This window comes from Thunnus maccoyii, chromosome 6, assembly GCF_910596095.1.
Source record: "Thunnus maccoyii chromosome 6, fThuMac1.1, whole genome shotgun sequence".
Lineage (NCBI taxonomy): Eukaryota > Metazoa > Chordata > Actinopteri > Scombriformes > Scombridae > Thunnus > Thunnus maccoyii.
Window position 1 is genome coordinate 8,272,427 of NC_056538.1, and position 23,405 is coordinate 8,295,831.

General features: G+C 39.4%; 1 protein-coding gene across 3 annotated transcripts in view; it reads right to left on the reverse strand.

The window, feature by feature from the left end:
- LOC121899460 (limbic system associated membrane protein) overlaps window positions 1-23,405 on the reverse strand; it is a 245,764-nt gene that overhangs the window by 69,164 nt on the left and 153,195 nt on the right. For all 3 annotated transcript variants that reach the window (XM_042415303.1, XM_042415304.1, XM_042415302.1), the window contains 2 exons: window positions 1,456-1,600; window positions 294-381 (listed from right to left, as the gene is read on the reverse strand). In XM_042415303.1, coding sequence (XP_042271237.1) covers window positions 294-381; window positions 1,456-1,600 — 233 coding nt within the window. The remainder of the gene's footprint in view (window positions 1-293; window positions 382-1,455; window positions 1,601-23,405) is intronic.

The following is a 23,405-nucleotide window of genomic DNA, read 5'->3' on the forward strand; positions in this document are numbered from 1 at the left end:
TAAATATTCATATATTTTCCTTGCAGACACCTTAGAAGGACACATTTCCATATTTAATAATATAGAGAGGTGACACTGACGTCTCTGACTCTTGAGACATTTGTAATATGATTTAAAATGTGTAAAAATATAATAAAGGAAATTTATAGTTGATGAGTGCAAGCGTCTGTTCAGTACATAATATGTTTTATTGACCCACTTTTCAAGTATATATCTTTCCAGCTGGCATGGATAAGTGGCATATTACATGTATATTTTGCTGCTGGTATTTAAATACTGTAGGTACAGCTTACCTTGTACAATGAGGTAGACCAGTGAGGGCTTGGGTTGCTGCTTAGTCTGTATGGAGCAGGTGTACGACCCCTCATCATACACATCCACCTACACACAATAAAGCAGAGTAATTGTTATTTTATTATTTTGAATGTAAATTTATTTTCTTACTATCAAGGCATTTTTTTCCAAAATGCTGTATGACGATGTACTTCATGTGTTTTCTTACAATATCTGCTCTTGAAATGCAAACTCCACTCATAACAACTAAAGCGACATATTTACGGTTATATTTAGGCGCTCATAGAGATTGTTCACCCGTGACTTGAGGCATGAGACAGGATGACTTTACATTTTTTTCTAACCTTAACCAAAGTGTTTTTGTTGCCTCATACATACTGTAAATGTGGTGCTTCCTACAGTAAAAAAAAAAAAAAACATTGCTAATGAACACAATCCAGGCAGCAATACAATAGGTAATTGGGAAAACAAATTAGTAGTATTTAAACATAATTTCTAGGAGACACACATGCATAAACACTAAATCAACAGAACAGCTAATTTTTAACTAAACCAAACTTGCATACACCCACACAATCTCTCATCTCTTGATTGTGATTGCAGTTGCATTTAACCTCATATTTTGTCCTGTATTCCTTGTTTTGTTTTGTTCGTCTTGTTTTCTACATCCAAATTGCAACTGAGTGTATACTACACCCTACACCACACACTGTGTTTTGTCTTGCATTTATGCTAGGCCTTGCATAAATTTTGTTTGGAATGTTTGATTTATTTCATTTGAGCTGGTAGCCAGCAGATATTTTCTAAGTGTTCTAAGTGTCTTCTCATATTTTCATGCCTGGGAAAGCACACAGGAAGTGTTAAATCAAAACTTCAGAATAAAGTAGAAAGAAAAGTCTCTTCTGACTGAATCTGCTGCATAAATAAATAAATATTTAAACAACATGGCTCCAGATTAATCTAAAAAAAAAAAAACACATTTAAGACAAAGAGTGCAGTTTATTAAGGTCATGTTTTATGAGTTCTGAAGGAGGTCCTTGAAAGTAAAACATTATATTCTCTCCCATCTCTTAATGCAACTGTCACCCAAATCCAGCTCGTGATAAATCAGATTTGTAAGGATTGTTGTCTAGACTGGCTCAGTTTTTAGGTCAGTATTACCTTTTGTATGCGCAGGCTGTACTCCAGCTGTCCTTTAGTGACCAGGTCTACTCTGGGGTCCAGAGACCACTTGTCCTCGCCGGCAAAGATGATGTTGGATCGATTGAGCCAGGCCACCTTGGATGCTTTGTCATCAACGTAACACCTGCGGGCACATCAAGAACAAGTGATGTGAGGAGAGGGAAATAGAAATAGAAGTTTTGGTTTCTCATTAGGGGATGCAGAGTGAAAAAGGCATGAAGAGAAGGGGCAACTAACTTCTTTCTTTCATTTAGGAGGAAGGTAATGTGGAATTTTGTAGTTAGGAAACAAACAAATAACAGTAATTATGCAATCCCACAGAGTAGGCGGGCTATATGAAACCCAGAGGTGTGAGGCTTTAAACAAACAATCATGTCTTAAAATAATGGGCCAACATGGGTATATCACTATTGCAATGCAATTCAGCAGAAGGGTAATCCAGATTTAGTTAACCTCATCAGAAAAGTCAGCATTCCACTCCTGGGATAGCAAAAGAAAACCCAAAGTTGAGGAGCATCTCTTTCTCTTTCCCACCCTTATTCATCCCTTTCACACTCTCTTCCTCTTACTCCTCCTCTCTCATCGTCACCCTTTACCATCCCATCTCAAGTTCTCAGTCTCCTTCTTCCTCTCTATGATAAATACATCTCCTTTAACAGTGAGCGTATTCCTGTGGATGAGAAAGGACACCAGTATCCTCTTGTTTACTTCTTGTTGCACACTGTCAGAGCATTATGCCAAGTAAGCGCGAGCTAAGACATCTCGCACAGGAGGGAAAGGAGCCGAACGTCTGACTAATGAATAAATGTAAATGTGAGAAGACGTCGGAATCAATGAGAATGGATATCAGCCGTAATACAAGCCGACAGTGGATGCGCCTCACATGCAAATACCAGCAACTCCCCGAGCCTTGGCTGCGCACACTGTTGGGATACACGAGAGTAGATTAGCAAGGCAGTGGAGTGAGGCTGTCTTTGGCAGGTGACCCCGGGTGATGAACAAAAGTGGTGGTGCAGTCACCCCAGCCTGTTACCCAGTGGGAGCTGGATGTCAGATTTGTTGAGGGCTTGTACTCTCAGCTTGAATCCCTGTTGATGTTCCTTCCCTTTGTGTGGAATCCAGATAACTCACTGTACTTATTGACTCGCTTTGACATCTACCTTCTAATTCCCTCAGTCTGAGGTGTACATGTTTATCCTGTTTAGTTTCAAATATCTTCGGGGCTCTAAATAATAGAAAGACTCGATTCAAAGGCATCCTAAGCTCAAACACATTATTCTTATAATAACTGAGAGAAAAACTGACAGTGCGAGCGAACTTTCCCCCAAATCTACAGAGGCATTCTGTGATTCCAGAGGAAACACCGGGAGACTGACTCACACAGTTTCTGTCTATATAATATAGATCTTTTTATGACTAATATTTAGCTTTAACCGCTGCAGATCATCAATGAATGATGGTCCCCTGCCGTATGCAATTCATGCAAGTTACATGTTCAAACCCTCAGAACTTTATTTTATATTCTAGATAAGACTTCAGCCTTTTCAAAGATCTTTCAAAGAACAAAAAACATCTTTATTCATTCCATGGAAATGTCTATCAATGTGCACAAAACATGTAGTTACTTTACCAAACACTACTGTGATATACTGTGCTGTTGTTTCAATTAAGCGTTGGAACAACTGGATGCAGAAGATACACTGTATACAACTGTATGTGACATTGTTCTACAGTGTGGGAGAAAAAAAAAAGGTTGATGCAATCAGTTACTAAGTTCTGATGTGTCTGTCTTTGTTCAACACCTGTTCATCCAGTATGCAATTATGTACTGTGCATTTTCATTATACATTCATACTTAATTATACCTCAGCATGGCATTTCCTTTTGATCAAATATTAGTTTGACAAAGCTGGTTTTGTTTCTTCACTAAAAAAGAACCACAAAGATGCATATTTGCTTTATTAGAAGTCAAATCAATACGAATACAGAATGTAACACTATTGACAGATTCCTCATGATTATGTATGACGGGTTTGTTTTTAAATTAAATTTTTAAAAAGGAAGCTGCTGCCTGTGTGTATAAAGGTTCTAACGCTGTGATTGACAGTTCAACAATCCCTCCTTTTCTAAATGATAATTGTAGCGCCGCCACCTCATGGAAAGGGCAGAAGATGGTATTTAGCATTTAGAAACTTTTAAAGGGATGTTAAAAAAGCAGGCCAGACTATGTGCAAAAAAAGGTAATAATTATTAACTAAAATATTAATGACACAGAGGCAAAAATGAAACCTGGGAAATTCAACAAAAATAATTTAAGATGAAGCAAAGACCAAACAAATAAAATGTGCAGCCTTACAGCAAACTGCCACCTTCTCTCTTCCCTACTGACCACTGAATGGCATTTCACCTTCTCAGCCTCACCTAACTGGAACCTACCACCTGCTCAGGTAAGTATGGGGGTGAGCTACACACATACTAGGCTTTCAAAGCATACAGAACACCACACAATTATAAACACTGAATTTTTCTGTCACTGCTGACAATCAGAATCTACTATAAGCACGCAAACAGTTCATAAATGCACAAAGTGCAACCAAATGTCATTTACTGCTGAGCAGTTTTACCTATCTTCCCACATCCTAACAAGGCCTAGTCCCTTGCTGCTAAGGGGACTTAATGATGCAAACCTGTTTCCTCTCTCCCTGACTGAGCAGCTGATCTACCTGCAGCAACACAGACAGAGCTACTAAAAGAGCAGACAGAGTGGGCTGATCCTTCTACCAGATCATAAACCTGTGAACAAATATAACCCACACATATTCAATTCAATTATCTAAAAAAACTAACAGACATATTAACAAACATTTGACTGAAAATAAGATGATTTAACACACAGAACAATTCTAATGTTGGGGAACAGGGACTAGTGAAAAGGGAAAAGGGAGAAGAGCAGCCTTCTATTTTTTTTTTTTGTTTTTTTTTACAATAATGCTCTATATTAGTGAAGTATAGACACTTCACAATGACAAGTTGAACATCCTTCAGGTGTTTGCACTGAAGCAATAAACTGACCTGGCTGACTGAATGGTTGCATCTTGTTTGTTTTTTCCTGCAGTTTGCTTCCTTTCCTCCCTTATTACCACTCGTTTCCTACTGTGAAGTAACCGGTGGGAGGTGAAAAACCAACAGCAGTAAAGTGGGAGACAGTAGGAGGAGACGTGAACAGAATCAATGACACTGGTTTTCCTCATTTGTAAAAAGAAGACATTTGTGTCTCTCTAAAAAACTTTATATTAAACAGCATGCTGTTACTGAATCCATCTGTAAGTAAGTCTACACAGGTGTAAGCCGCCGCATTAGCCCGCCAGACAGAATATGACAGATTTGTCATATTAGCTTGTGATATTGACCGTGTCTCTTACTGTTACTGATCTCAAAGATACTGAATGTATTCCTTGATTCATAAAGGTGTTTCTGATGACAGTACCCCTCAGGGCCCAGCCCAAGCTTTTGCATTAATGTAGAAGACTCTAACTGCATCTTTGAGTTTTTAATTTGAGGTACAGCACTACTCTAAAAAAAAAAAAATCTCCCTATTATTTGAGTTAATTGCACAAAATTCATTGGATACAATTATTGCCAGACACTGACTGATACCACATACTGTCTTATACATTACTATCTATTATTTACAGGGAACAAAGTGACAGCCTTAGATGATCTTGTCACTCTCTGCAACGTCTGGGGCAAAGGCTTTTGTTTAGCACATTTGAGGCTTTCTTTTGGAGATGTAAAGCACTCCCGACTGATGATTTGTAATCGCTAGAAACACAGTTCAGAGGCTACAGAAATAATACTCAGCCTATTGTAAACAAAGATTCATCATGCAATTAATATGTAAATGGTAGAGACTTTAAACTCCTCGACTGGATTTGAGATGAGATGGAATTTGTATAGAGAGTGGGTATGTAAAAGAAGCAGCTATTATAATACAATAAAACTTTACAAAAAAATATGGAGCAATAAAGTAAACAAGAACAGTTTTGCATATTATATAAACACATGAGAATGACATTTGTACAGCAGGCAGTTTAAAGATTGTGCAATTTAATAGAATTAATAGTTTCTCCTGTATAAATATCCATTTGTGTATTCATTGTTACAGAGCTACTACACAACAGCAGTATTATGTGACATTGTATAAAACAAATCAATTATATATTATGCCTTTCCTGTTTTTTATACAACACTTGTGTCATAGTGAGTCTCCTAAACATTTGTCTTGGACAACATAAATGAGGAGTTCAGTGGGTTACTCTGCTTATTTAAAACATTTTAGACGTTTTATGATCATCACCATGTCCATTTTTGTCATTTTATCTGAGAAATCTGGCTCTAATATGTTCAAAATTGTAAAATAAGCATTGACAAAATGATGACTGTCATTATCTAGCACTTCTTTTTGGTTTATGAAATGTAGCTGTATTCTGTGATTTGTTAGTTTTGTGAAACATAGTTGAGATTTGAACTTCTAGGCCACTGTAAAATAACATAAAATAAACTCTTGAAAGAGAACTCCTGTATCCTCTGTCAGAGGTACTTTGAAGGTAATATCAAAGCAACTTACTATGATTCCCAGTTCTGGGACAGCTGTCAAAATTGCATGGTTTCAGTTTCCAGGTCATGCAGGAAGGAGGACGCAGTGAAATAAAAGAGGAAACATCTGTACTGTAGCAGGATGCACCCAATTAAACCCCCTGTCTAAGTGAGACAAGCAGTTTCAACTGTGGCTCCTCCAAAACATCATGCCAGCTCTTGGATAAATACAGGTGACTGGGACTATTAATCATCCAAATGCCCCTAATTGTATTACCTCCTTTCAGTTAGCGGCCACCATATGCTGCTCCATATGGGTCAAATAAATAGATAAATAAATACACAACACATGGTGTTGTACTGTACATGCCACCACACCGAGACTTCAATCAAAGCCATATTCCACGGTTCCAAATGTTCTCATCTTCACTTGCCTCATCTCTTTCCCTCTCATCTCTTCACACGTCAGCATCACCGCTCTTCCACTTCTCTTCCTCTCCTCTCTTTCTACCCCTAGCTGTGTTTTCTCACTCTATCTGCCTCTCATCCTGGCCCTCCTCGCTCCTCTCTGTAGGTTCTGTCTCCCCTCTCATCTCTCCATCAACACAACGGAACAGAAGTGGACAGCATGGAATAGAAATCAAAGGGACTATTCAGTGATCTGTGCTAAGGATCGACTTTCTCGGCTACCTCTTGCCCTCTTCTTTGTCTGTCTTCCTTCGAAGTGCTCAAACCTCCAGAGGGTCCTGACAACCCCTGGTGCAGAGTGTAGAGCATGCTCAGTAGTAGCTATTTCCTGTTCTCACTAATGAGCGACTGACTGGAAAGCAGAGAACTTCCTATCACTTGTCAGAGCAGTTGTCGGCCTGTAGCTCTCACTTCTTTCTAGCGGTGTAGCTGTCAAGGTGTGTCTAGGCAGGGCTGGGTTTCTCAGGCTGTGCTGGGACCCTGCTGGACTAGAATGAGAAATAAGAGCTTGGCTGTCTGCGGCTGCTGGCCTGATCTAAGACGCGTTCAACAAGTCGCTTGCAGGGAACACGATTTGATTGGAATGGCGAGCCACGCTTGAACGATTTGTAATGAAAATCCATCCCATTAACTGGCTGCAGCCCTCACAATGATGCAGTAACTCAGCTGTGTTATTTAGCCAGTGTGACTTTATGTATTTGAATATTTGGCAAAAAATCAGCCCTTTTTAATCACAACAGCATCTCCATATTCACAATCCTCTGCAGAATCCTCTCCGAGCCAATAATCCTCTGCGGAATACATGGTCTCTGCTAAAAAGCTTGTAAATGCTAGCAAATATTTGCTGATGCTTGTAAACAAAAAGCCTTGTTAAATGCACCTTTTTTTTGTAACTGGATTTTACAAAGCGGCATTGTTGTTTATCAGTCCCTTCAGAAGACCTGGACTAGGTTTAGGCGGGGTCTGCTTGTGATGGATGCTTAGGTTGCTGTCCTGTACTGTTTTACCCTCAGCTTTGTTGATGGATGCTCTGCTGTGCTGTATTATACTCTTTTTCTACCCTGCTTTGCTGTGCCAATATGAACTGGCCAAGAGGCTATGGCTGACAAGGGACTGTGTGGGCTGACAGATGCCTGGGCTGGAGCTGCTGAGCTGGGCTTGTGTTGACAGGAGGGCTGGGCTGGATGGATCCCTGCTCCAGGGCTAGCCGTGGGGGAGGACCAAAGAGCAGGCTGGAGCCAGGGAGTGAAACTGTAATGAGAAGAACGATGTGCCAAGACTGACAGAACAGCCACACCACCCGCTATCGCCATCAATACCCAGTTCTCCTCATCTCATCTCCTCTTTTCACTCTTTTTTTTTGCCTCTCTGACACCTCTCGCCCCTTAACAAAACACTTTTTTTTCTCTATTTCCTCTTTCTAGTGTGTTTGTCTTGTTCTGCCCTCCACCTTGATCTTGATCCCCTCCTCTCTCCTTCCTACCTTTTATCCTCACATTGACTGGCCAAACTGTGTCACAGCGGCCGAAGGTGTATCTGTGTGCATACGTATAGGGATTTCTGTGTGTGTTGTAGATACCCTGATATACCTGCCATACGGAGAGAATTTGAAATCTTTTCTCCGGAAGTGTCAAACAACTTGTTTCAGCAATCAATAAAGATTAAGGGCAGGATTGGCACACCGGCTGTCCGATCGACCTCATTCCAGCCTGGTGGGCAAGAGCCGCCAAGCCGGGCCACGAAGTTCGGTGTCTTTGTTATCTATAAGCATGTGGCGGGGGGCACAACAGAGTGAGGGAGAGAGACGGAGAGATTGCCAATCAGACCAACAAACAGAGAAAGAAACGAAGCGCCATGAAAGAAAGCGACACTGAGAACAAAGCTAAAGCTGCATACCAAATCAAAGTCAGGTCATTCCTTTATAGCCCTCAAAGCACTTTCTTGCCCTAGATATTCTCTGCGTAGCAGGTTAAATGTATTTCCGGTAAGGTCTAAGTTTGTCCCCTAGGACCAGGCTTAGCAGAACAAAGCATTTATTGAAATACCTGCTGCAATGCTGTCTTGCTAAATAATTCCCTTTCTTTCCCCCTTTTTTTACATCCGCCAGCAACAAGATGGTTATATATCACTATGTTAAGCATCACACAAACACGTTAACACAATCATGACACTTTCAAGGTGAATGTATTGTATCTGTTCATGTGTGTGCGCTTGTGTATGTCCCCCTTTTATGTTGTGTTAATCAACAGTCAGTGGGTAAAATCTTCATTATGCCTCTGTAAATCAGTGTTGACAAGGGTGGTAAACAGGTTACATTAATAATTGTGATCTCAAAAGAAGGTGCAAAGTGTTAGACGCTTGTTTGTGAAATTTCCTTTGCAGGCTTAATGAAGCATTTAAACAGAGGAATGATGACGGTAATGCTTGGAGGGTGTTAAATTGTCTCTTTTCATTAATAGTGATTTTAAACAAAGCTGTTATCAACAGGAGGAGCCGCACCTGTGGGCCCCGCAGATGTCACAGAGAGGTGAAAAACACTGACCAGTCTCTTTCTGTCTGTCTCTTTCTATCTATCCCTAAGATCCGCACACAAAGATGAAGAACATAACAAGCCCTGAAGCTGTTTTAACCCCTTTAAATTCTTCAAGACCTGCTGTCAGTCACTACAATCCCTTCAGCTTGTGCCCTCAGTATTCCCTCCCTACAGCGAAACCATGTAGGGAAATCCCCGATGATGCAATGTCATCATAATAGAGTTGGAGTAACCTTTGTTGATTTTTGTATTCTGCTTCAGAACCACAGAGAGCCACAAATTCTCATATAATTCCCCCATCATGAAGCTCCCCCACCTTGGTTGGCATGCATCAGTGCTTACAGCAAGCCATTAATCACGGCAGGAATGATTGTTTTGAGACTTGGCCAGCAGACCTAGCGGGGGGAAATTATTAATCAAAATTGGTTACAAACAACTTAGAAATTTTCAGGTCTGGTTGATTCAAATTTGCTCGGCACAGGTGTGATTTCACCTCTAAGGCTTTACGAGTGCCAGAGCCGTTAAATTCCGCGTGTGTCGTGTTTTTCGACATTTCTGAAGCCGCTCCAAACAGTTGCTGTGTTTCGATCTACTGTTAAGTGTGAGATTTTGCATCTGCACCGCAACTGTCGGACGCCGGTAGAGGAAGGCAAAGGCAAAACATGCACAATTGGAAACAAACATTTCACTGCAGAGCTGAGTTCATACTGTACATGCTGGCAGCGCAGGAAGCCTGACACTTCTCCTGTCAGTCTAGCTTCACTCTGACCCATTCATCCTCATTCAGTTCCCTCTCCTTCCCTTCACGGTGTGGTGTTTTTAAGCAGGAGTTTGAGGGAGAAGTGGTTGGATGTAACGAGCCCATGACAGATGGTGCCTCATTGAGACGTAGGCAGGAGGATCTATGGCAAGGGCTGGATGCTGCTATTAAATCTCAGGAGATGTACCGTGTTTCCTCTCTCCCTTTTTGTCACTCTTGCTCTCACTTCCCTCTCTTTCTGCTGTTTTATACTTTCTCTTATCTTCAAATCTTTGCACTTCTCCCTGTGTACTCCTAATTTATTCTTGCACCTGTCATTTCTCATTCTCTCCATCACCATCTGTCTTCACCTGTCCCGTTTTGCATTTGTTTCTCACTCTCCCCTGCCTCTTATTACTCCCCCGTACAGCTGGAGACACACTGTACAGCACAACTGTCAGCTAGTGTATGTAGGGGGACAAAATAACAGTAATACTAACTTAATATACTACTGTACCTTTGTGAAGTTAAGCGCACGTGAGAAGTGTTATTTCAACAGCTTGTATTGCATTGCATCAAGATATCCCTGTACGTGTTTATGCCTACAAGTATAGTATGTATCTGTGTGGATTTGTGTGGCTGTAAGTATAGTGTCAGCATAGGGTGCATAGTGCTATTATAGCTACTGTAAGCCACATGCCTCTTATTGCTGCAAATTACACTAATAACTCCACAATTACTGGCTGCAGTGTGTCGACCTTTCCCACCCACCGATGTCTTTGCGCAGCATTCCTCTCACCGCAAACAACCTGCCCTTATTATTACGTGATGTCACATACAGTAGGCCTCGTCTCTAAGTGTGACACGCTGTGGAACAACTACCTCATTTCTCCACTCTCCACGTTCACCTCTTATGCGATCCATCACTGTGCTCTGCTCTGGCGCATTACGGGTAGAAAAAGGCGAATCAGTTGATGATGCACTGCCAGCGAAAGAGAGCAGAGGCAAGAGGGAAAAGATACTCTTATAAGTGCTAAAATACTCCAGACCTGGCTGCCTCTACTTAGGCTGGAAATGAAATGCAGCATCATAAATTCTGTCTGAAATGAAATAGGCTTATTTGAATTTGTTGGCCCAGCACAGTATTTATGTTTCTTGGGAAGGCTTCTGATAATATACCAGAAAGTAGAACTAGCACGACCTGCACTACATCTCAACAACATAGATTCCCCGCAGATCTAGTGGAGCTTTAGCAAAGTTCAGAAAAAAACCACATGAATACAAGCTGGAGCTTTGCTACCTTTTCTAAGTCGCAGTCTTTTTTATCTCAAAGGTAACACTTTGAACTGAAGATGTGTCTTAAATAATTTTGGTGTGAATCAGAGCTTGGGGCGCAGGTCGTTTCATCATCATTTCCTATGTGAGAATTGGCTTTTATACTCTCTTGCTACACTAATCAGCATTTCTCCCTTGTGGGCTAATTTTTGAAAGCACAGCCTCATTAAGCGGGTTGTGAGGGATCCTATTTGATGCTGCATCTACAGTGTGCACCGTTTAGTCTTGCAGATGGACTTTAAAGGTTAACCAGCAGTGGTATGGGAGTCAGCCTATCAAATGCAAGATTGACAAGTGTCATGTCAAATGAGATGGTCAGAAAGGTCACCTGTGATTTGTTGCCAGTGATGGAATGGATCATTCACATGCCGGTGCAGCGGGAGAAGGCAAGAGGTTGACAGCTATTCTTCATATCTATATGAAATCTAACAGGCACTTGGAGGAGCTGCTTATATCATTTAAATGCAAACATCATACACTCAACACATTCAATACAGGGGCCTTGAAAAATAGAAAAAAATTGAAAAGAAAAGGGTTTTTTAGCATGCCAGAGATTAACACTGACATTATCAAATATCACACTTTTAATTTTTCACACTAAATTGCCTTAGGCTATGAACAGTAGTCTGATATAACAATTATAAGAAACCTGAGTTTTTACAGTTTACTGTTGTTGCTCCCAATGTTAGTTTCATATATTCATGTAACTGGTTTTGTTTTACATACCTATTACAGATTTAGTTGATGCATATGTCCTTGAATAAAAATACAAGGATATAGCCAGGATGTCTTATCACACTTGAATGAGTTGCTAGCTGTGACAGTGTGTATTTACATGCTTTCATAGTCACAGTGTTCAAGCTATAAGGAACAAACACACGGCTGTAAATGTAATCTTGAGGAGGAGATTTGTTGGTAAACACGAGCTCTAATAACTCCAGTATTCACATATAAATTACATCCAGATACTGTATTCACTTTGCTTGTTTGGTTGCATCCTTCAGACAAAAATTGCTTTCGAGGACCAACCTCCTGTTGTTCTACAAGATCAAATAATCGTATAGCAATGGCAACAATATAACTTATCACAATCCCAACATATAGTATGTGGCTATAGTTCTAATATTTTGTCCTTTGCATGTGGTATAATCATAATTAGACTTTAGCAGAGCCATTTCAGATTGTAGTACATGAACTCAGAATGAATCCCTCTGCTGCTGCAAAGGTCTTTCATAGCACTTAGCAGCAAGGATAACTCATCACTTCAAGTGGTCCCCTGAGTCTGTGCAAGGCTAACTAATGTTAACAACCACTGTATGCTGCAAAAGGCTTAAGTGTAAAAAGGTTTTGACTCTGTCTGTTCCAAGCTATTTCTTACAGTGATCTTTAATTATGTTGACTCGGTATCTGTCTGATCAAAGAACAAGGGAAACATGAGCCTAATGGACTTTGTTATGTAGGTGTTGATCTCAGTATCCACTGTGCCGTATCACAATCCCTGATAACATGGAGGCTGTGACAGCACATTTTTAGCCTTTCAGACTATGATCTGATCCAGATCAAACCGCGTAAGGATATTTAAGCGTAAATTTATTGATTCATTGATTCATTCATTTAGTTATTCATGCGGCGAGGCACAGCCCCAGATGTGCTATTAAGTTCAGCCGTAAAATTCATTGCCGCAAAATAATGATATTTTAAGACCATAATTTAGACTCAGCAGGGGACTTATAAATGAATGCAAATAAATTATTATCTAATCTTTGACCTAAATTACTGCTTAATTGCATAGCAGAGGCCTACGAGATTAACAAACATGAAACGCTCGTCTTTTTAGCACCTTGTCACTTACTATGAACACTCCTTAGATCACAGAGAAATTGTTTAATAAACTATTCTGAGAAAGACTTTTTTTTAAAAAAAAAAATACTTGCATATTGAGAAAATACTGTAATAACTGAAAGTGCATGTATAATTTAATATTGCTTCTCTAACATGCATTAACCTAATGGTCACACTTAATGTGTCATTTTATGCAGAAACCATACTATGGTCCTGTTCATTCTAATGCAAGTGCAGTAATTTTTATAATTGATTTACAGGCGAGTTCCTTTAAGTGCTCTCAATTTAAGCCCTTCGTGAAAACTTTAAAGAGGCCAACTTTAAACAGTTTATTAGTAAAGGAGGACAAAGAGAAACAGAGAAAATGCAGGAATCTAAAGAAAAGACAGCAAAGATTTATAACTTGCACAGAAACTGTGGTTGAGAATAAAAGGCCTCATGCCCTTTCATGTGTGCCTCCACTCAGAAGGCCCTGAGAGATAGGCATGAGTAACATGGAGAATCTAAGTAATGATGCAGCAATGTGTTATTATCATAACAGCCCGGGAACCTACTCTGAGATGGTATAAACACCGACAATCTAGCAGATTCCCTTTTAATTGCTTTCTCTTCTATGCAGGGCAAAGAGAAAGGAGGGTAGTCACGAAGATGAGGAAGGGAGGGAGGAGGAGAGTTTGTCTTGTTCCTCAGAGCAACTGTTCCTGCAGATAATACCAAGCAACCCTGACGGGAAAAAGGGATGAGAGGAAGTAGGAGCAAACAGGAGGCAGAAGAATCAGTTTTTATGGGTTTGAAATCATCTTTCCTTCTGTCTTCTTCTGCTCAAATCTATGAAAGTGAAAGAGAAAAAGCTTGAAGCTAATAATCATGCTAAAATACTCAACCGCCACTAGAAAATAAACAACCCGAAGAATGTAATTTCATCACAGTGATGGTTTAATAACAAAAGAAACTATGCCACTGTTGTAAAACTCTGACTCCGTGCGGGAGGAAATTAGCCTCTGGCACAAACAAGGATTAGGAGGGTTTTTAGAACATTAGAACAAAATGTCACATGCTGTTTGTCTTTCCACATAGCACTACTTAATGCAACAGTGCAACATCTAGAAGTCACTAGAAACAATGAATAGTGAGCAACTGCAATTGCCAAGGGCATAGTTTAACAAATCTGTAAACAAGGTTGAATGTTTTGTTATATTTTACAATAACAATCTGCTGAAAACTGAACAAATCAGACCGTAAGTTTTCCGCCATTGGGTTCCTTCATTTTAGGGTGCGACAAAAAACAACTTTCAAAGACTTCAGAGTTGCTTGATACTGTGGGTAATCCATCAAATTTAATATTTCATTGGTTGTATGTTTTTGATCAAAAGTTATATAGGTGTGAGCAGGGACTGTTGTGAGACCTGTTGTGTGGTGGCTGCAGAAAATTTAAAAGAAGAAACTGTGAAAAACTCACATTATCCTTTGGGAAGCATTCATATTTGCTTATGCCCTGTGATTGATCCTCCAAAAACATATAGCTCATGCACGCAATGATTTTCTGCTACCATCTGTCAAGTCTTGGATTTCGAAACATCCCTCGAAGCAGAACAGTCAGAACAGTCTCTGCTCAAAAAACTGCAGCTAATGATCACATAAGAGAAACAAAACTAAAGACATTAGAATATTTAGAGTTATGGTTACAAAAAAACCCCTTATAAAACACACAACCCATACTACAACTACAACCTCAGCAGTGAAACTTCTGGGGTCAAACTTTACAACTCCAGACACACAGTTTGTCAGTTTGCTGGATGAAAGGAGTTATCATGAACAGAGAGGAGATAATGAACTTATCTTTCCAGGTCCGTAACATCACCTGCATCTGTCAATTGTATCGCCACACTCCAACAGTATGTACCAGCAGGCCACCAGACCACCATTACAGTCTGAGGCAATCTAAACCCCTACTGATTTTGATTCCCCTCCAAGTCACTGGCTTTGGTGCTCTCGCTCACATCAACTGGAAAACCCATTTTGCGCGGCCTCAGCCCGGCCAATTTCTATCTGTCACAGGTAGTGGGGAATTGACTGTGCGACATGTAGCATATCACTTTAAAGTGACAGTAAAACGGGAAATCACTTTGTGCCAGCCACATGCTCTTGTCGCCTTCCATAAGAACTTTGTTCAGTCAGAGGGAAAAGTCCTTAAAGCTAAACAGTTTGTGGGGGAAAGATAGCGAATCACTGCCAAGTCCTGTCTCCTGGCACCCACTCAGGACACACAGTGTAACTGGGTCTCGGCATCGTACACTTTTTAAATTGACAGACACACACAGGATGTGAAACAACACTTGCGCGCACCCACTCGTTTGTACACACATTTAGAAACACAGTCGCGTAATCCTGCGACTGACCGAATGTGTAAATGAAGCAGCGAATGCAACACCTAAAACGTACAATCACTCTGCAGCACACAAACATCAATTCAATTTAAATATATTTGTATAGCACCATCTCACACAAAAGCAGTTCAAAGTGCTTTTCATAAAATCAAACAAAACAAAAATGTGCAAATAAACAGAAACATCTATGCATACTTACACATAAAAACACATATACATACAACAAACATACTGTACAAGTTCAGCAGGCAATTTGTTCCATTCTTTAGGTGCATAAAAACTAAACGCCTTCTCACCAGACTTAAATGTTGTGGGCACATGGAGGAAACCACCATGAACACACACACACACACACTATAAGTATAAAATTCCCACACAGAGAAACAAACACTAGAAATACTAGTAACAAGCGGTGCTCTCAGGGCAGACTGAGGAGTTTGCTGTTTTGATTACCTGCTTACTCATCTAAGACAACCGGAGATGAACTTAAGGAAAATTTCTATAGCTACACAACCACTGATTGATGATCGAATTTAATCCTGAGAAAAGAAACAAAGGAGACAGAGGCGTTCTTTCTCAGCCTCGGGTATCAGGCAGTCCGGCTACATTCATGCATGACCTAATGCTGGGGAGGTGATTTCTAGAATTCTTAGCTTGTCATAGTAGATTTGACAGTGAATGAAGCTTGAAATGTGAATGTAGAAAGGCGGGAACCAGCCTCTGACCCATGGAGATATTTCCATAACCACAATTATTTTGTTATCAGCAGAGGTAACCTTAGAAATCATACGATACAAACCTTTTAAAGCATTGTTTGTGGTATGCTCTTCTCAGCTGCTATGACTACAAGCTCATACAAATGAAGAAAATATCAATGTTTAATGTAATTTGAGAATTAATTATTTCTAACATTTATCTAGTTTTGCAGTATCATTTACATTTTAATAGACACTATTTACCACTGCACAGGCATGGTGCTTTTACATAAATGGTGTAAAAAAAAAAAAAAAGAGCTGAATTTACTGTGTGCTGTTGAAGGATTGTGGGAAAAGACAGTTTATTTTGGTGTGTAAGCTGTTTATGCATTTGTGGGCATTTTGATGTTTATTTTAAATGACTGTGTCAAGTTTATCGTGTTGAATATCAGCCAGTGACAGAGACCCCGTCTGTGTGTGTACAACATGTGTGTGTGTGTGTGTGTGTGTGTGTGTAGCATAGAGACATAGAGGCGGAGAAAAATGGTTTAGGGGAGGAAGATAGACTGCAGAGGCGTTTTGTGGGAAATGATAAGTGTTTATAATACAGTACATTTCCATGTAAAAGGTGGTGTGCAAATGGTTTGGCAGTTCTTATGTATGTGTTTATTATTATGTATGTGTGTGAGCTGTGATAACCTTGCAGTGTGGGATGCTAATCTGCATTAAAGTGAGAGACAGATCAATTTAAGGTGAACTTCACCCAACTTAAAAGTGTCCGTCATGTATCTGATCGAGGACGAAGCGTTTTCTCTATCACGACCAGACTGTGTGTTGCGGTGTGCGACGCACGCACACAAGTCGTTAATCACTTGGACAGCGCTCCGCTTCAACTTCAGTTCAAGCGGTGTCAGAGAGGAGCAAGGACTTCACACTAGAGAAAAAATATACTGTTATTTTTACCACGAACACCAGGTGCTTATAGATTTGCATGTACTTCTTCTGAGAGGACTGAGGAGAGGTGAGAGCAGAGCTGGCTAAACACAATCAACCTTGTGAGGCGTACTGTTTCAAAGAAAAACTCCTCTATGATGAAGTAGCTCTCTCTGAGATGTGAAAAGAAGTTCACTTCATGAAACACTTTTGATTTATGAAGCTTTTTCTTTAAGCCAGTTGGCTGGTATTTTAGAAAAAGCAGCATAGTTCATACCATGCTTTAAGGCTGGTTCAAGACTCTTTTTGCTCCATAAACTCAATTTAGTTTGGTTATGTAGCTGAATCAACGTGTTATGCTGTTTTACTGTGGTATGGCTTTGTCCTTGTTGATGCTAGTAAGCTTAAAAGTCATGCATTTTGGTTCAAACAGTATGGAGATGTAACAGTATTTGTAAGAACTATGTGTAAGAACTGACCGTTACCAATGCTACTCTGTTATAGGTACGTTATGGTGTTAAATATACTTCTTTTCTTGCTGTGCATCAGTGTTGATATACCTTCATGTTCAGGCTGCATTCAAATAATTAACTTACAGAAAAATAAGCTTTTTATAGAAATTTTATATTTACTTTGGTTACAGCATATTTACATACATTTTTGTATTTGATGATGGAATTTCTGGTGAAATAAAAGCCATTAAAATTAGGTGAATATTAATTTTATTTAGGGCCACTTGGTGATGTATTTGTTTTTGTTTTGTTTTTACTATATAAAAGTGTAGACCGCTTTGTAGCTGCTACAATTTCAAGCAGCTAAATAGAATCCAGCCATGATTATTATTTACACCTGTGTTATTCCTACTGTGACATATCTAAATGTCTTCTGTGATAAAGGCTTGTGCTTCCAACGTTCATCTATTCAAAATACCACAGTAATTACATCCCTCGCGCTTAGTGTTTGATGAGTGTTTTTCCGTGCTTCTGTCCAGAGAGGTAACTTCCCATCCAACACTGAAAATCACCTCTATAGACAAATGCAATGTGAAAAATAAGTGAAATATAGACCACAAACAAACAAAACTAAAAAGCGCACTCTGCTCACTGTTTACTAAGAGGTCATTACGAGCTACAAGGGTTTTGGGTTTAGGCACAATGCTGCATCTGACTGCCTTGTTAGAGTGTTTTGTTGCTCAAAGATGCTGCAGCTAAGATACAAGACGGGCCAAACATCAATCCTTTTGTCTGGCATGGCTTGTAGTTTTGGACTCAATAAACTGTTTGCACAGTGGCAGATCAACTCGAGCACTCTATGAAAAGAATTTCAAAGGGAATTTGCTGCAGTTGGTGCTGGCAGCAAGCTAATGGCCAAATCAGATCACTCAAGTCAGAAATCCATCCAACGCCGTAGGAAATAGTTGACTAGAGCCAGCGAAGAGGGCACATTCTCTGAACTGGTCTGGCAGCTTAATAAAGTGAACTGATAAACAGCTAAATAAAACACACCTAGTATATAAATAATGTAAGCCATGTTTTAAGGTAGCATACTGAATTTTGATGTAATTGAATTATTACAATTATAGAGAAGAGTTTTATTGATGGATGTGTCTATTCCACATTCTGTACAGCTGAAGACAGTACAGAGAGACAGAGCGCATTAGCAAATAAGTCATCAAAGTGTCAGCGTCTCCAAACACATATGGTAACTGCCCCTGGCTGTTGGCCTCTCTTTCTGTCCACTCTGGCAGCAAAGATAATACTAGAAGCCAAAACTGTTTTTTCAGCAAATTTTGTGTTTTTTCTTTCTAACAGCACATGGAGCACGTCAACACTTGAAAGAGAACTACAGTCGACCTCTGCTATGCTCCTCTCTCCACTGTTACAGAAATACAAAAGGTCTTCAGAAGTGAGTCTATAGCTTCAGATTTTTTTTTCGTTTTGATGTTGAGCACCACTTAAAAGTACAAAACTTATTTCTTTGTATTGTATTGTATGAACAGTGTGAATGTACATTACACACTCTGGGGTGAAGAGTTGAATGCAGACTATTTAACAGTATAGGCAGAATAGAAATATAGAAAATTACTGCCTCTTTAAATATTCTCCACAAGGGGGCATTTCTCTGCATCCCAATCTCAGGTCAAGTAGCGATCTGTCAATGATAACAGGTATTAAAGCAGCAGAGTCTTTTATGTAACATGCTCTATTCATAACTTAAGTCAGTTGGAATTATATTTGAGTTATTACTTAACCTAATCAGGGACACTAAATGAATAGGCCAATGACTTATAAAGATGTAATTATGTTCTCTTAGGGTGTAATGCCCCTTTATACTTTCTTAACAATTCATTTTTTTCTGTTCTAATGTTTTTGCTAGTTACTATTGTTATGTTTTTCCTGCATGGTTCATGCTGCTGCTTTTCTGATCATTAATCACAGTACTATACTTAGAAGTTAAATTTTAAAAGGTAGGAAACATCTGTGTGACGTCTATGTTTGGCATGTAAACACCAATAGACAGAGGCCCACTTTCACAAACACTGAAGGTTTCTGTGAAGGAATTTTCATGTGTATATCATATTCTTCTATTCATATATCACTTCTGAGGCCAAGCAGATAGAGAGAGCAGCCAGCTGTCTGTCCTTCTCCTGGTCAGGCCAATTGGTCCTCATGGCCATTCTCATGAGAACCAACTCTAATGTAAAGAATCTTATGGCAAAGTAAAGTGTTATGTTGTGACTTGAGCCAAAGCTGAAACCAATCCTTATCTGGATGATGCGAGGAGTTAATTAAGTGTTGCTCACAACACTTCCTTCAGACTTTAACATGTCACAGTGTTAACTACATGCATTGGAAGTGTGTATCCCAGGTTCTCCTTAATCGATTAATATCATTAAATCCTTTTGCTCAAAACATCGAAGGTCTCCTGGTATTTCTGAACCACCCAGCTCTTAGATTTCCATCACAGTTTCATTAAGATAGTCCTTCCTAACCTGGGGGTCGGGACACCCTAAAGAAATCACAAGACAAATCTGAGGGAGTCGCTAGAGGATTAAGAGGCCAGGAAAGCAGAAAGAAATGCATTTCTGCTACACCAAATTATGTTTAATTTTTCACATTTCTAATCTTTGCCCTATTCCTACAAATTACTAGATCATTTTGAGTAATCAAAAATGACTCAAATAGAAGAAGGAAAAAAAGGTCACTCTTTGATTGAATAAGTCACAGGTGGTGAACTTAATGACAATCTGTGACTGAAGGTCGCAGGCAGACATGACTTTTTTAAGGGGTCCCAAGCCAAAAAGGTTGGGAACCTATGGATTAAGAGATGATCACATACTTCTTGCTGCAGCCCATACACAAAAGCTGTCAAGTCTCACCTCATACTGACAGAATGGGATAGCAGCTTGGCCATATGGTGAGAGCTGGACCTGTGAAATCTCAATAGTTGGTGTCTGGCTCTGAGGTTGATGTGGTTTTGTTCTCTGCCCTAGCTTTTAGCTTTCATTGAATTTTGCTTCTCAGGGAGCAATAACAAAACAGACTGTTGACACCAAAATGAAAACAGTGTTTGGTTTCTCTATAAAAGTTATATCAGTAAGATGCCTGAAATGAAGCCGATTTATTTTAAAATCAGCTGAGGTTCCAGCTAAGCTTGTGCTTTGCCATCACCAACTGATGGACTAGTTAAGATGTCATCCTCACTGCTCATTCTCTTCGCTGAATATGCATCTCACACCAATAAACCTGCTGCAATTGATCTGTTGCTTGTTCACACCTCTGACTGGCTTTAAATTACACTTCTCAGGGACTGATACAAAACAGAGCCTGGGCTGCAAAATAAAATCACATTTTTTACCCCACAATTCTTCAGTATACCTGACTTGTCTGATAGAAATGCATTATTCTTTCAATTTCTACTTGACCTTAATGTTAACTGAACAATTGTTCAGAATGGGCTTCTTTCAAGCATGCCTCTTTGTTATAGAGGCAAGCTTTGATTGTAAGATCACAGTTTAAATCTGTCTGAGAAAAGCTGAATAGTGGAAATGAATAGGAATATAAACTGCTGCATCACCCTTGAACAGCTATGCAACTGTGCAGTATCCATCTAAAGAGACACATTACTTGTCCTCAGTACCGTATCCCATATATGCTGCCTTACTTTTAACAACTGTTCAAAACATACCACAAACTTGATTGACAATAAAAATGTCTCTGTTTTTCATTTTTCTACCGCATATACAGTCAAATCGTAGGTGCAGTGTGGTTACATGGTCACGCAGTTGAAGCAAGAACTGTGCCTTGCTGGAAAGTCACATAGAAATGACTTGACAATCTTGTACCGGGCAGCAACTTTAATGATATGAATGAACTGCGAAATTCATGTCATTCTCACAATGTACATGTTTGCTTGTTGTCATAATTTAAAACCAATGACTGCTAGTTAGGAAATCAATTTACAAAACTACTGGTATGCTTTCAAAAATGGTTGTAGAAAGAGTTCATTATGGTGTTTGAATGCTTGAGTTTCCCAAACCTCAAAGTGCGACTAAAGCAATGGTGGTTTTGAAATCTTCCTTTTGGATAAACCACATGCAAGACACAGTGATAAGTTGAACCTAGTGATTTAAGAACTGACGTTGCCTTGATCTTATTCATCTTTTTACCAAGAAGAGATGAAATGTTGGTGATGATAACTGACATTGTAACTGCTGGTTTTCACACACTTGTAAACTTTCAGACACACATAATTTTTTTTGACATTACAGGGATTAAGGAAATCCTACATTTATCTACTTTGGCAGCTCAGGACACAGAGACAGTTTTTATAGAGGATGAAAACCAGGCAGAGGATCTGTAATGACTGCTTAACATAAAGGAACAATCGACCCTTGTACACATGTTCAGTGTTACACTTTGTCAATTTGTGATAGTTCATACATTCTTTGTTTCCCAGAATGCCTTTCAAAAACTCCAGGGGATGGGAATTGAATGAAGCTCTTCCATTGAGTAATGAGCTACATGTGAGGAAAATTATCTTGCTTAGATAACATGCTGTAATTTATTTTTCCACTTTAAACAACTGTTAAAGAAAAGAGTAAAACTATATTGATGAAATATATCATTTAAGAGAATCTGTTATATAGATTCATATAGGACCCATTCTACTCATTTACCAGATTTGAATGTCATAAAATTGGTAACTAGTCTGGATTTAAAGCACTAACAACTCTTCATAAACTTTTTAAGGTTATAGTCTTTATTCTTTGGAACTGAGAGACTGATATTAGCATTTGATGTTTATTACTTCCACCTTGGATAGAAAATGGTTCCTACATCAGATTTCATTATAATTGCGCCAGAAAGTCTGGAAGTGACATCATGTTCGCTCATGGATCCATGGGAATAATCAAGTTTTAAGGGTGAAATTTTCCTGTAAGTACTGGATTGTAGAGATAAAACTCAAAGATACAACACACAGCTGTTGAAATAAAACCCATGTTATATTCAACTAAGCCTTTATCACTATTTTGATCACAGTAACATCAAGGCAAGCCAAACACTGATTATGAGCAACTCAAAGATTCTCATCTCAAGTGTTGATCTTCAATCGATACACTGTAGGCTCGGGGTGTCTTCTGATGTGACTCTGGGTGTGTAGGTTTAGCTTTAATGTTGTCTGGCAGCTCTGGCTTTGGCTGTGTGGCCCCCTGCCAATACGTCACTGGGAGCCAGAAGCACGGATCTGGGACACCGACTGATGGCTGTAATCTCCTCACAAGCACGCTGTCAGTTGGTCTATTCATTAAAGGGAAATTCATCCTCAGTCAGAATAGACAGGTTTTATTTCTTTGAAGTTGGAAAGTTAGACAAAAAAAAACGAACAAAAAAAAAAAACTTTCGGTGTGAGAGTCTTGTAATGATATCCAATTTGACAGAAAATGGGAGTTTGAATGGTTCATTGAGATGCTCATTGTGACTGGTTGATACTTGTTTGTCAAGAATGGACTTGGAAGAAAATTTGAATTTGGCACTTTATCTGCTACAATCAGTCCAGTTATCCATTCAATTATCAATCTATTTAACTCACGTTAGACATTCAGTCTAGCACCCGTCCAGAAAGAAATGTTGTAGTTGTCACACTGACAGACCGATTCAATTTCCAGTGTAAACTCTACGAGAGGTTCTTCAAATTAATGACAAAAAGCACATTTGGTTTATGCACTCCAGAGTGACACAGAGTGTTTTTTGATCTAAGGCCACTACCGGCAGTTACCAGCAGAACATCATTTGTCTGTGCCTTCCGAAACCATTACAAATCATTGTCAAAAAAATGATATGTCTTATGGTGTGACAGCACTGTGGTTAGGGTTAGGCGCAAAAAGCACTTGGTTAGAT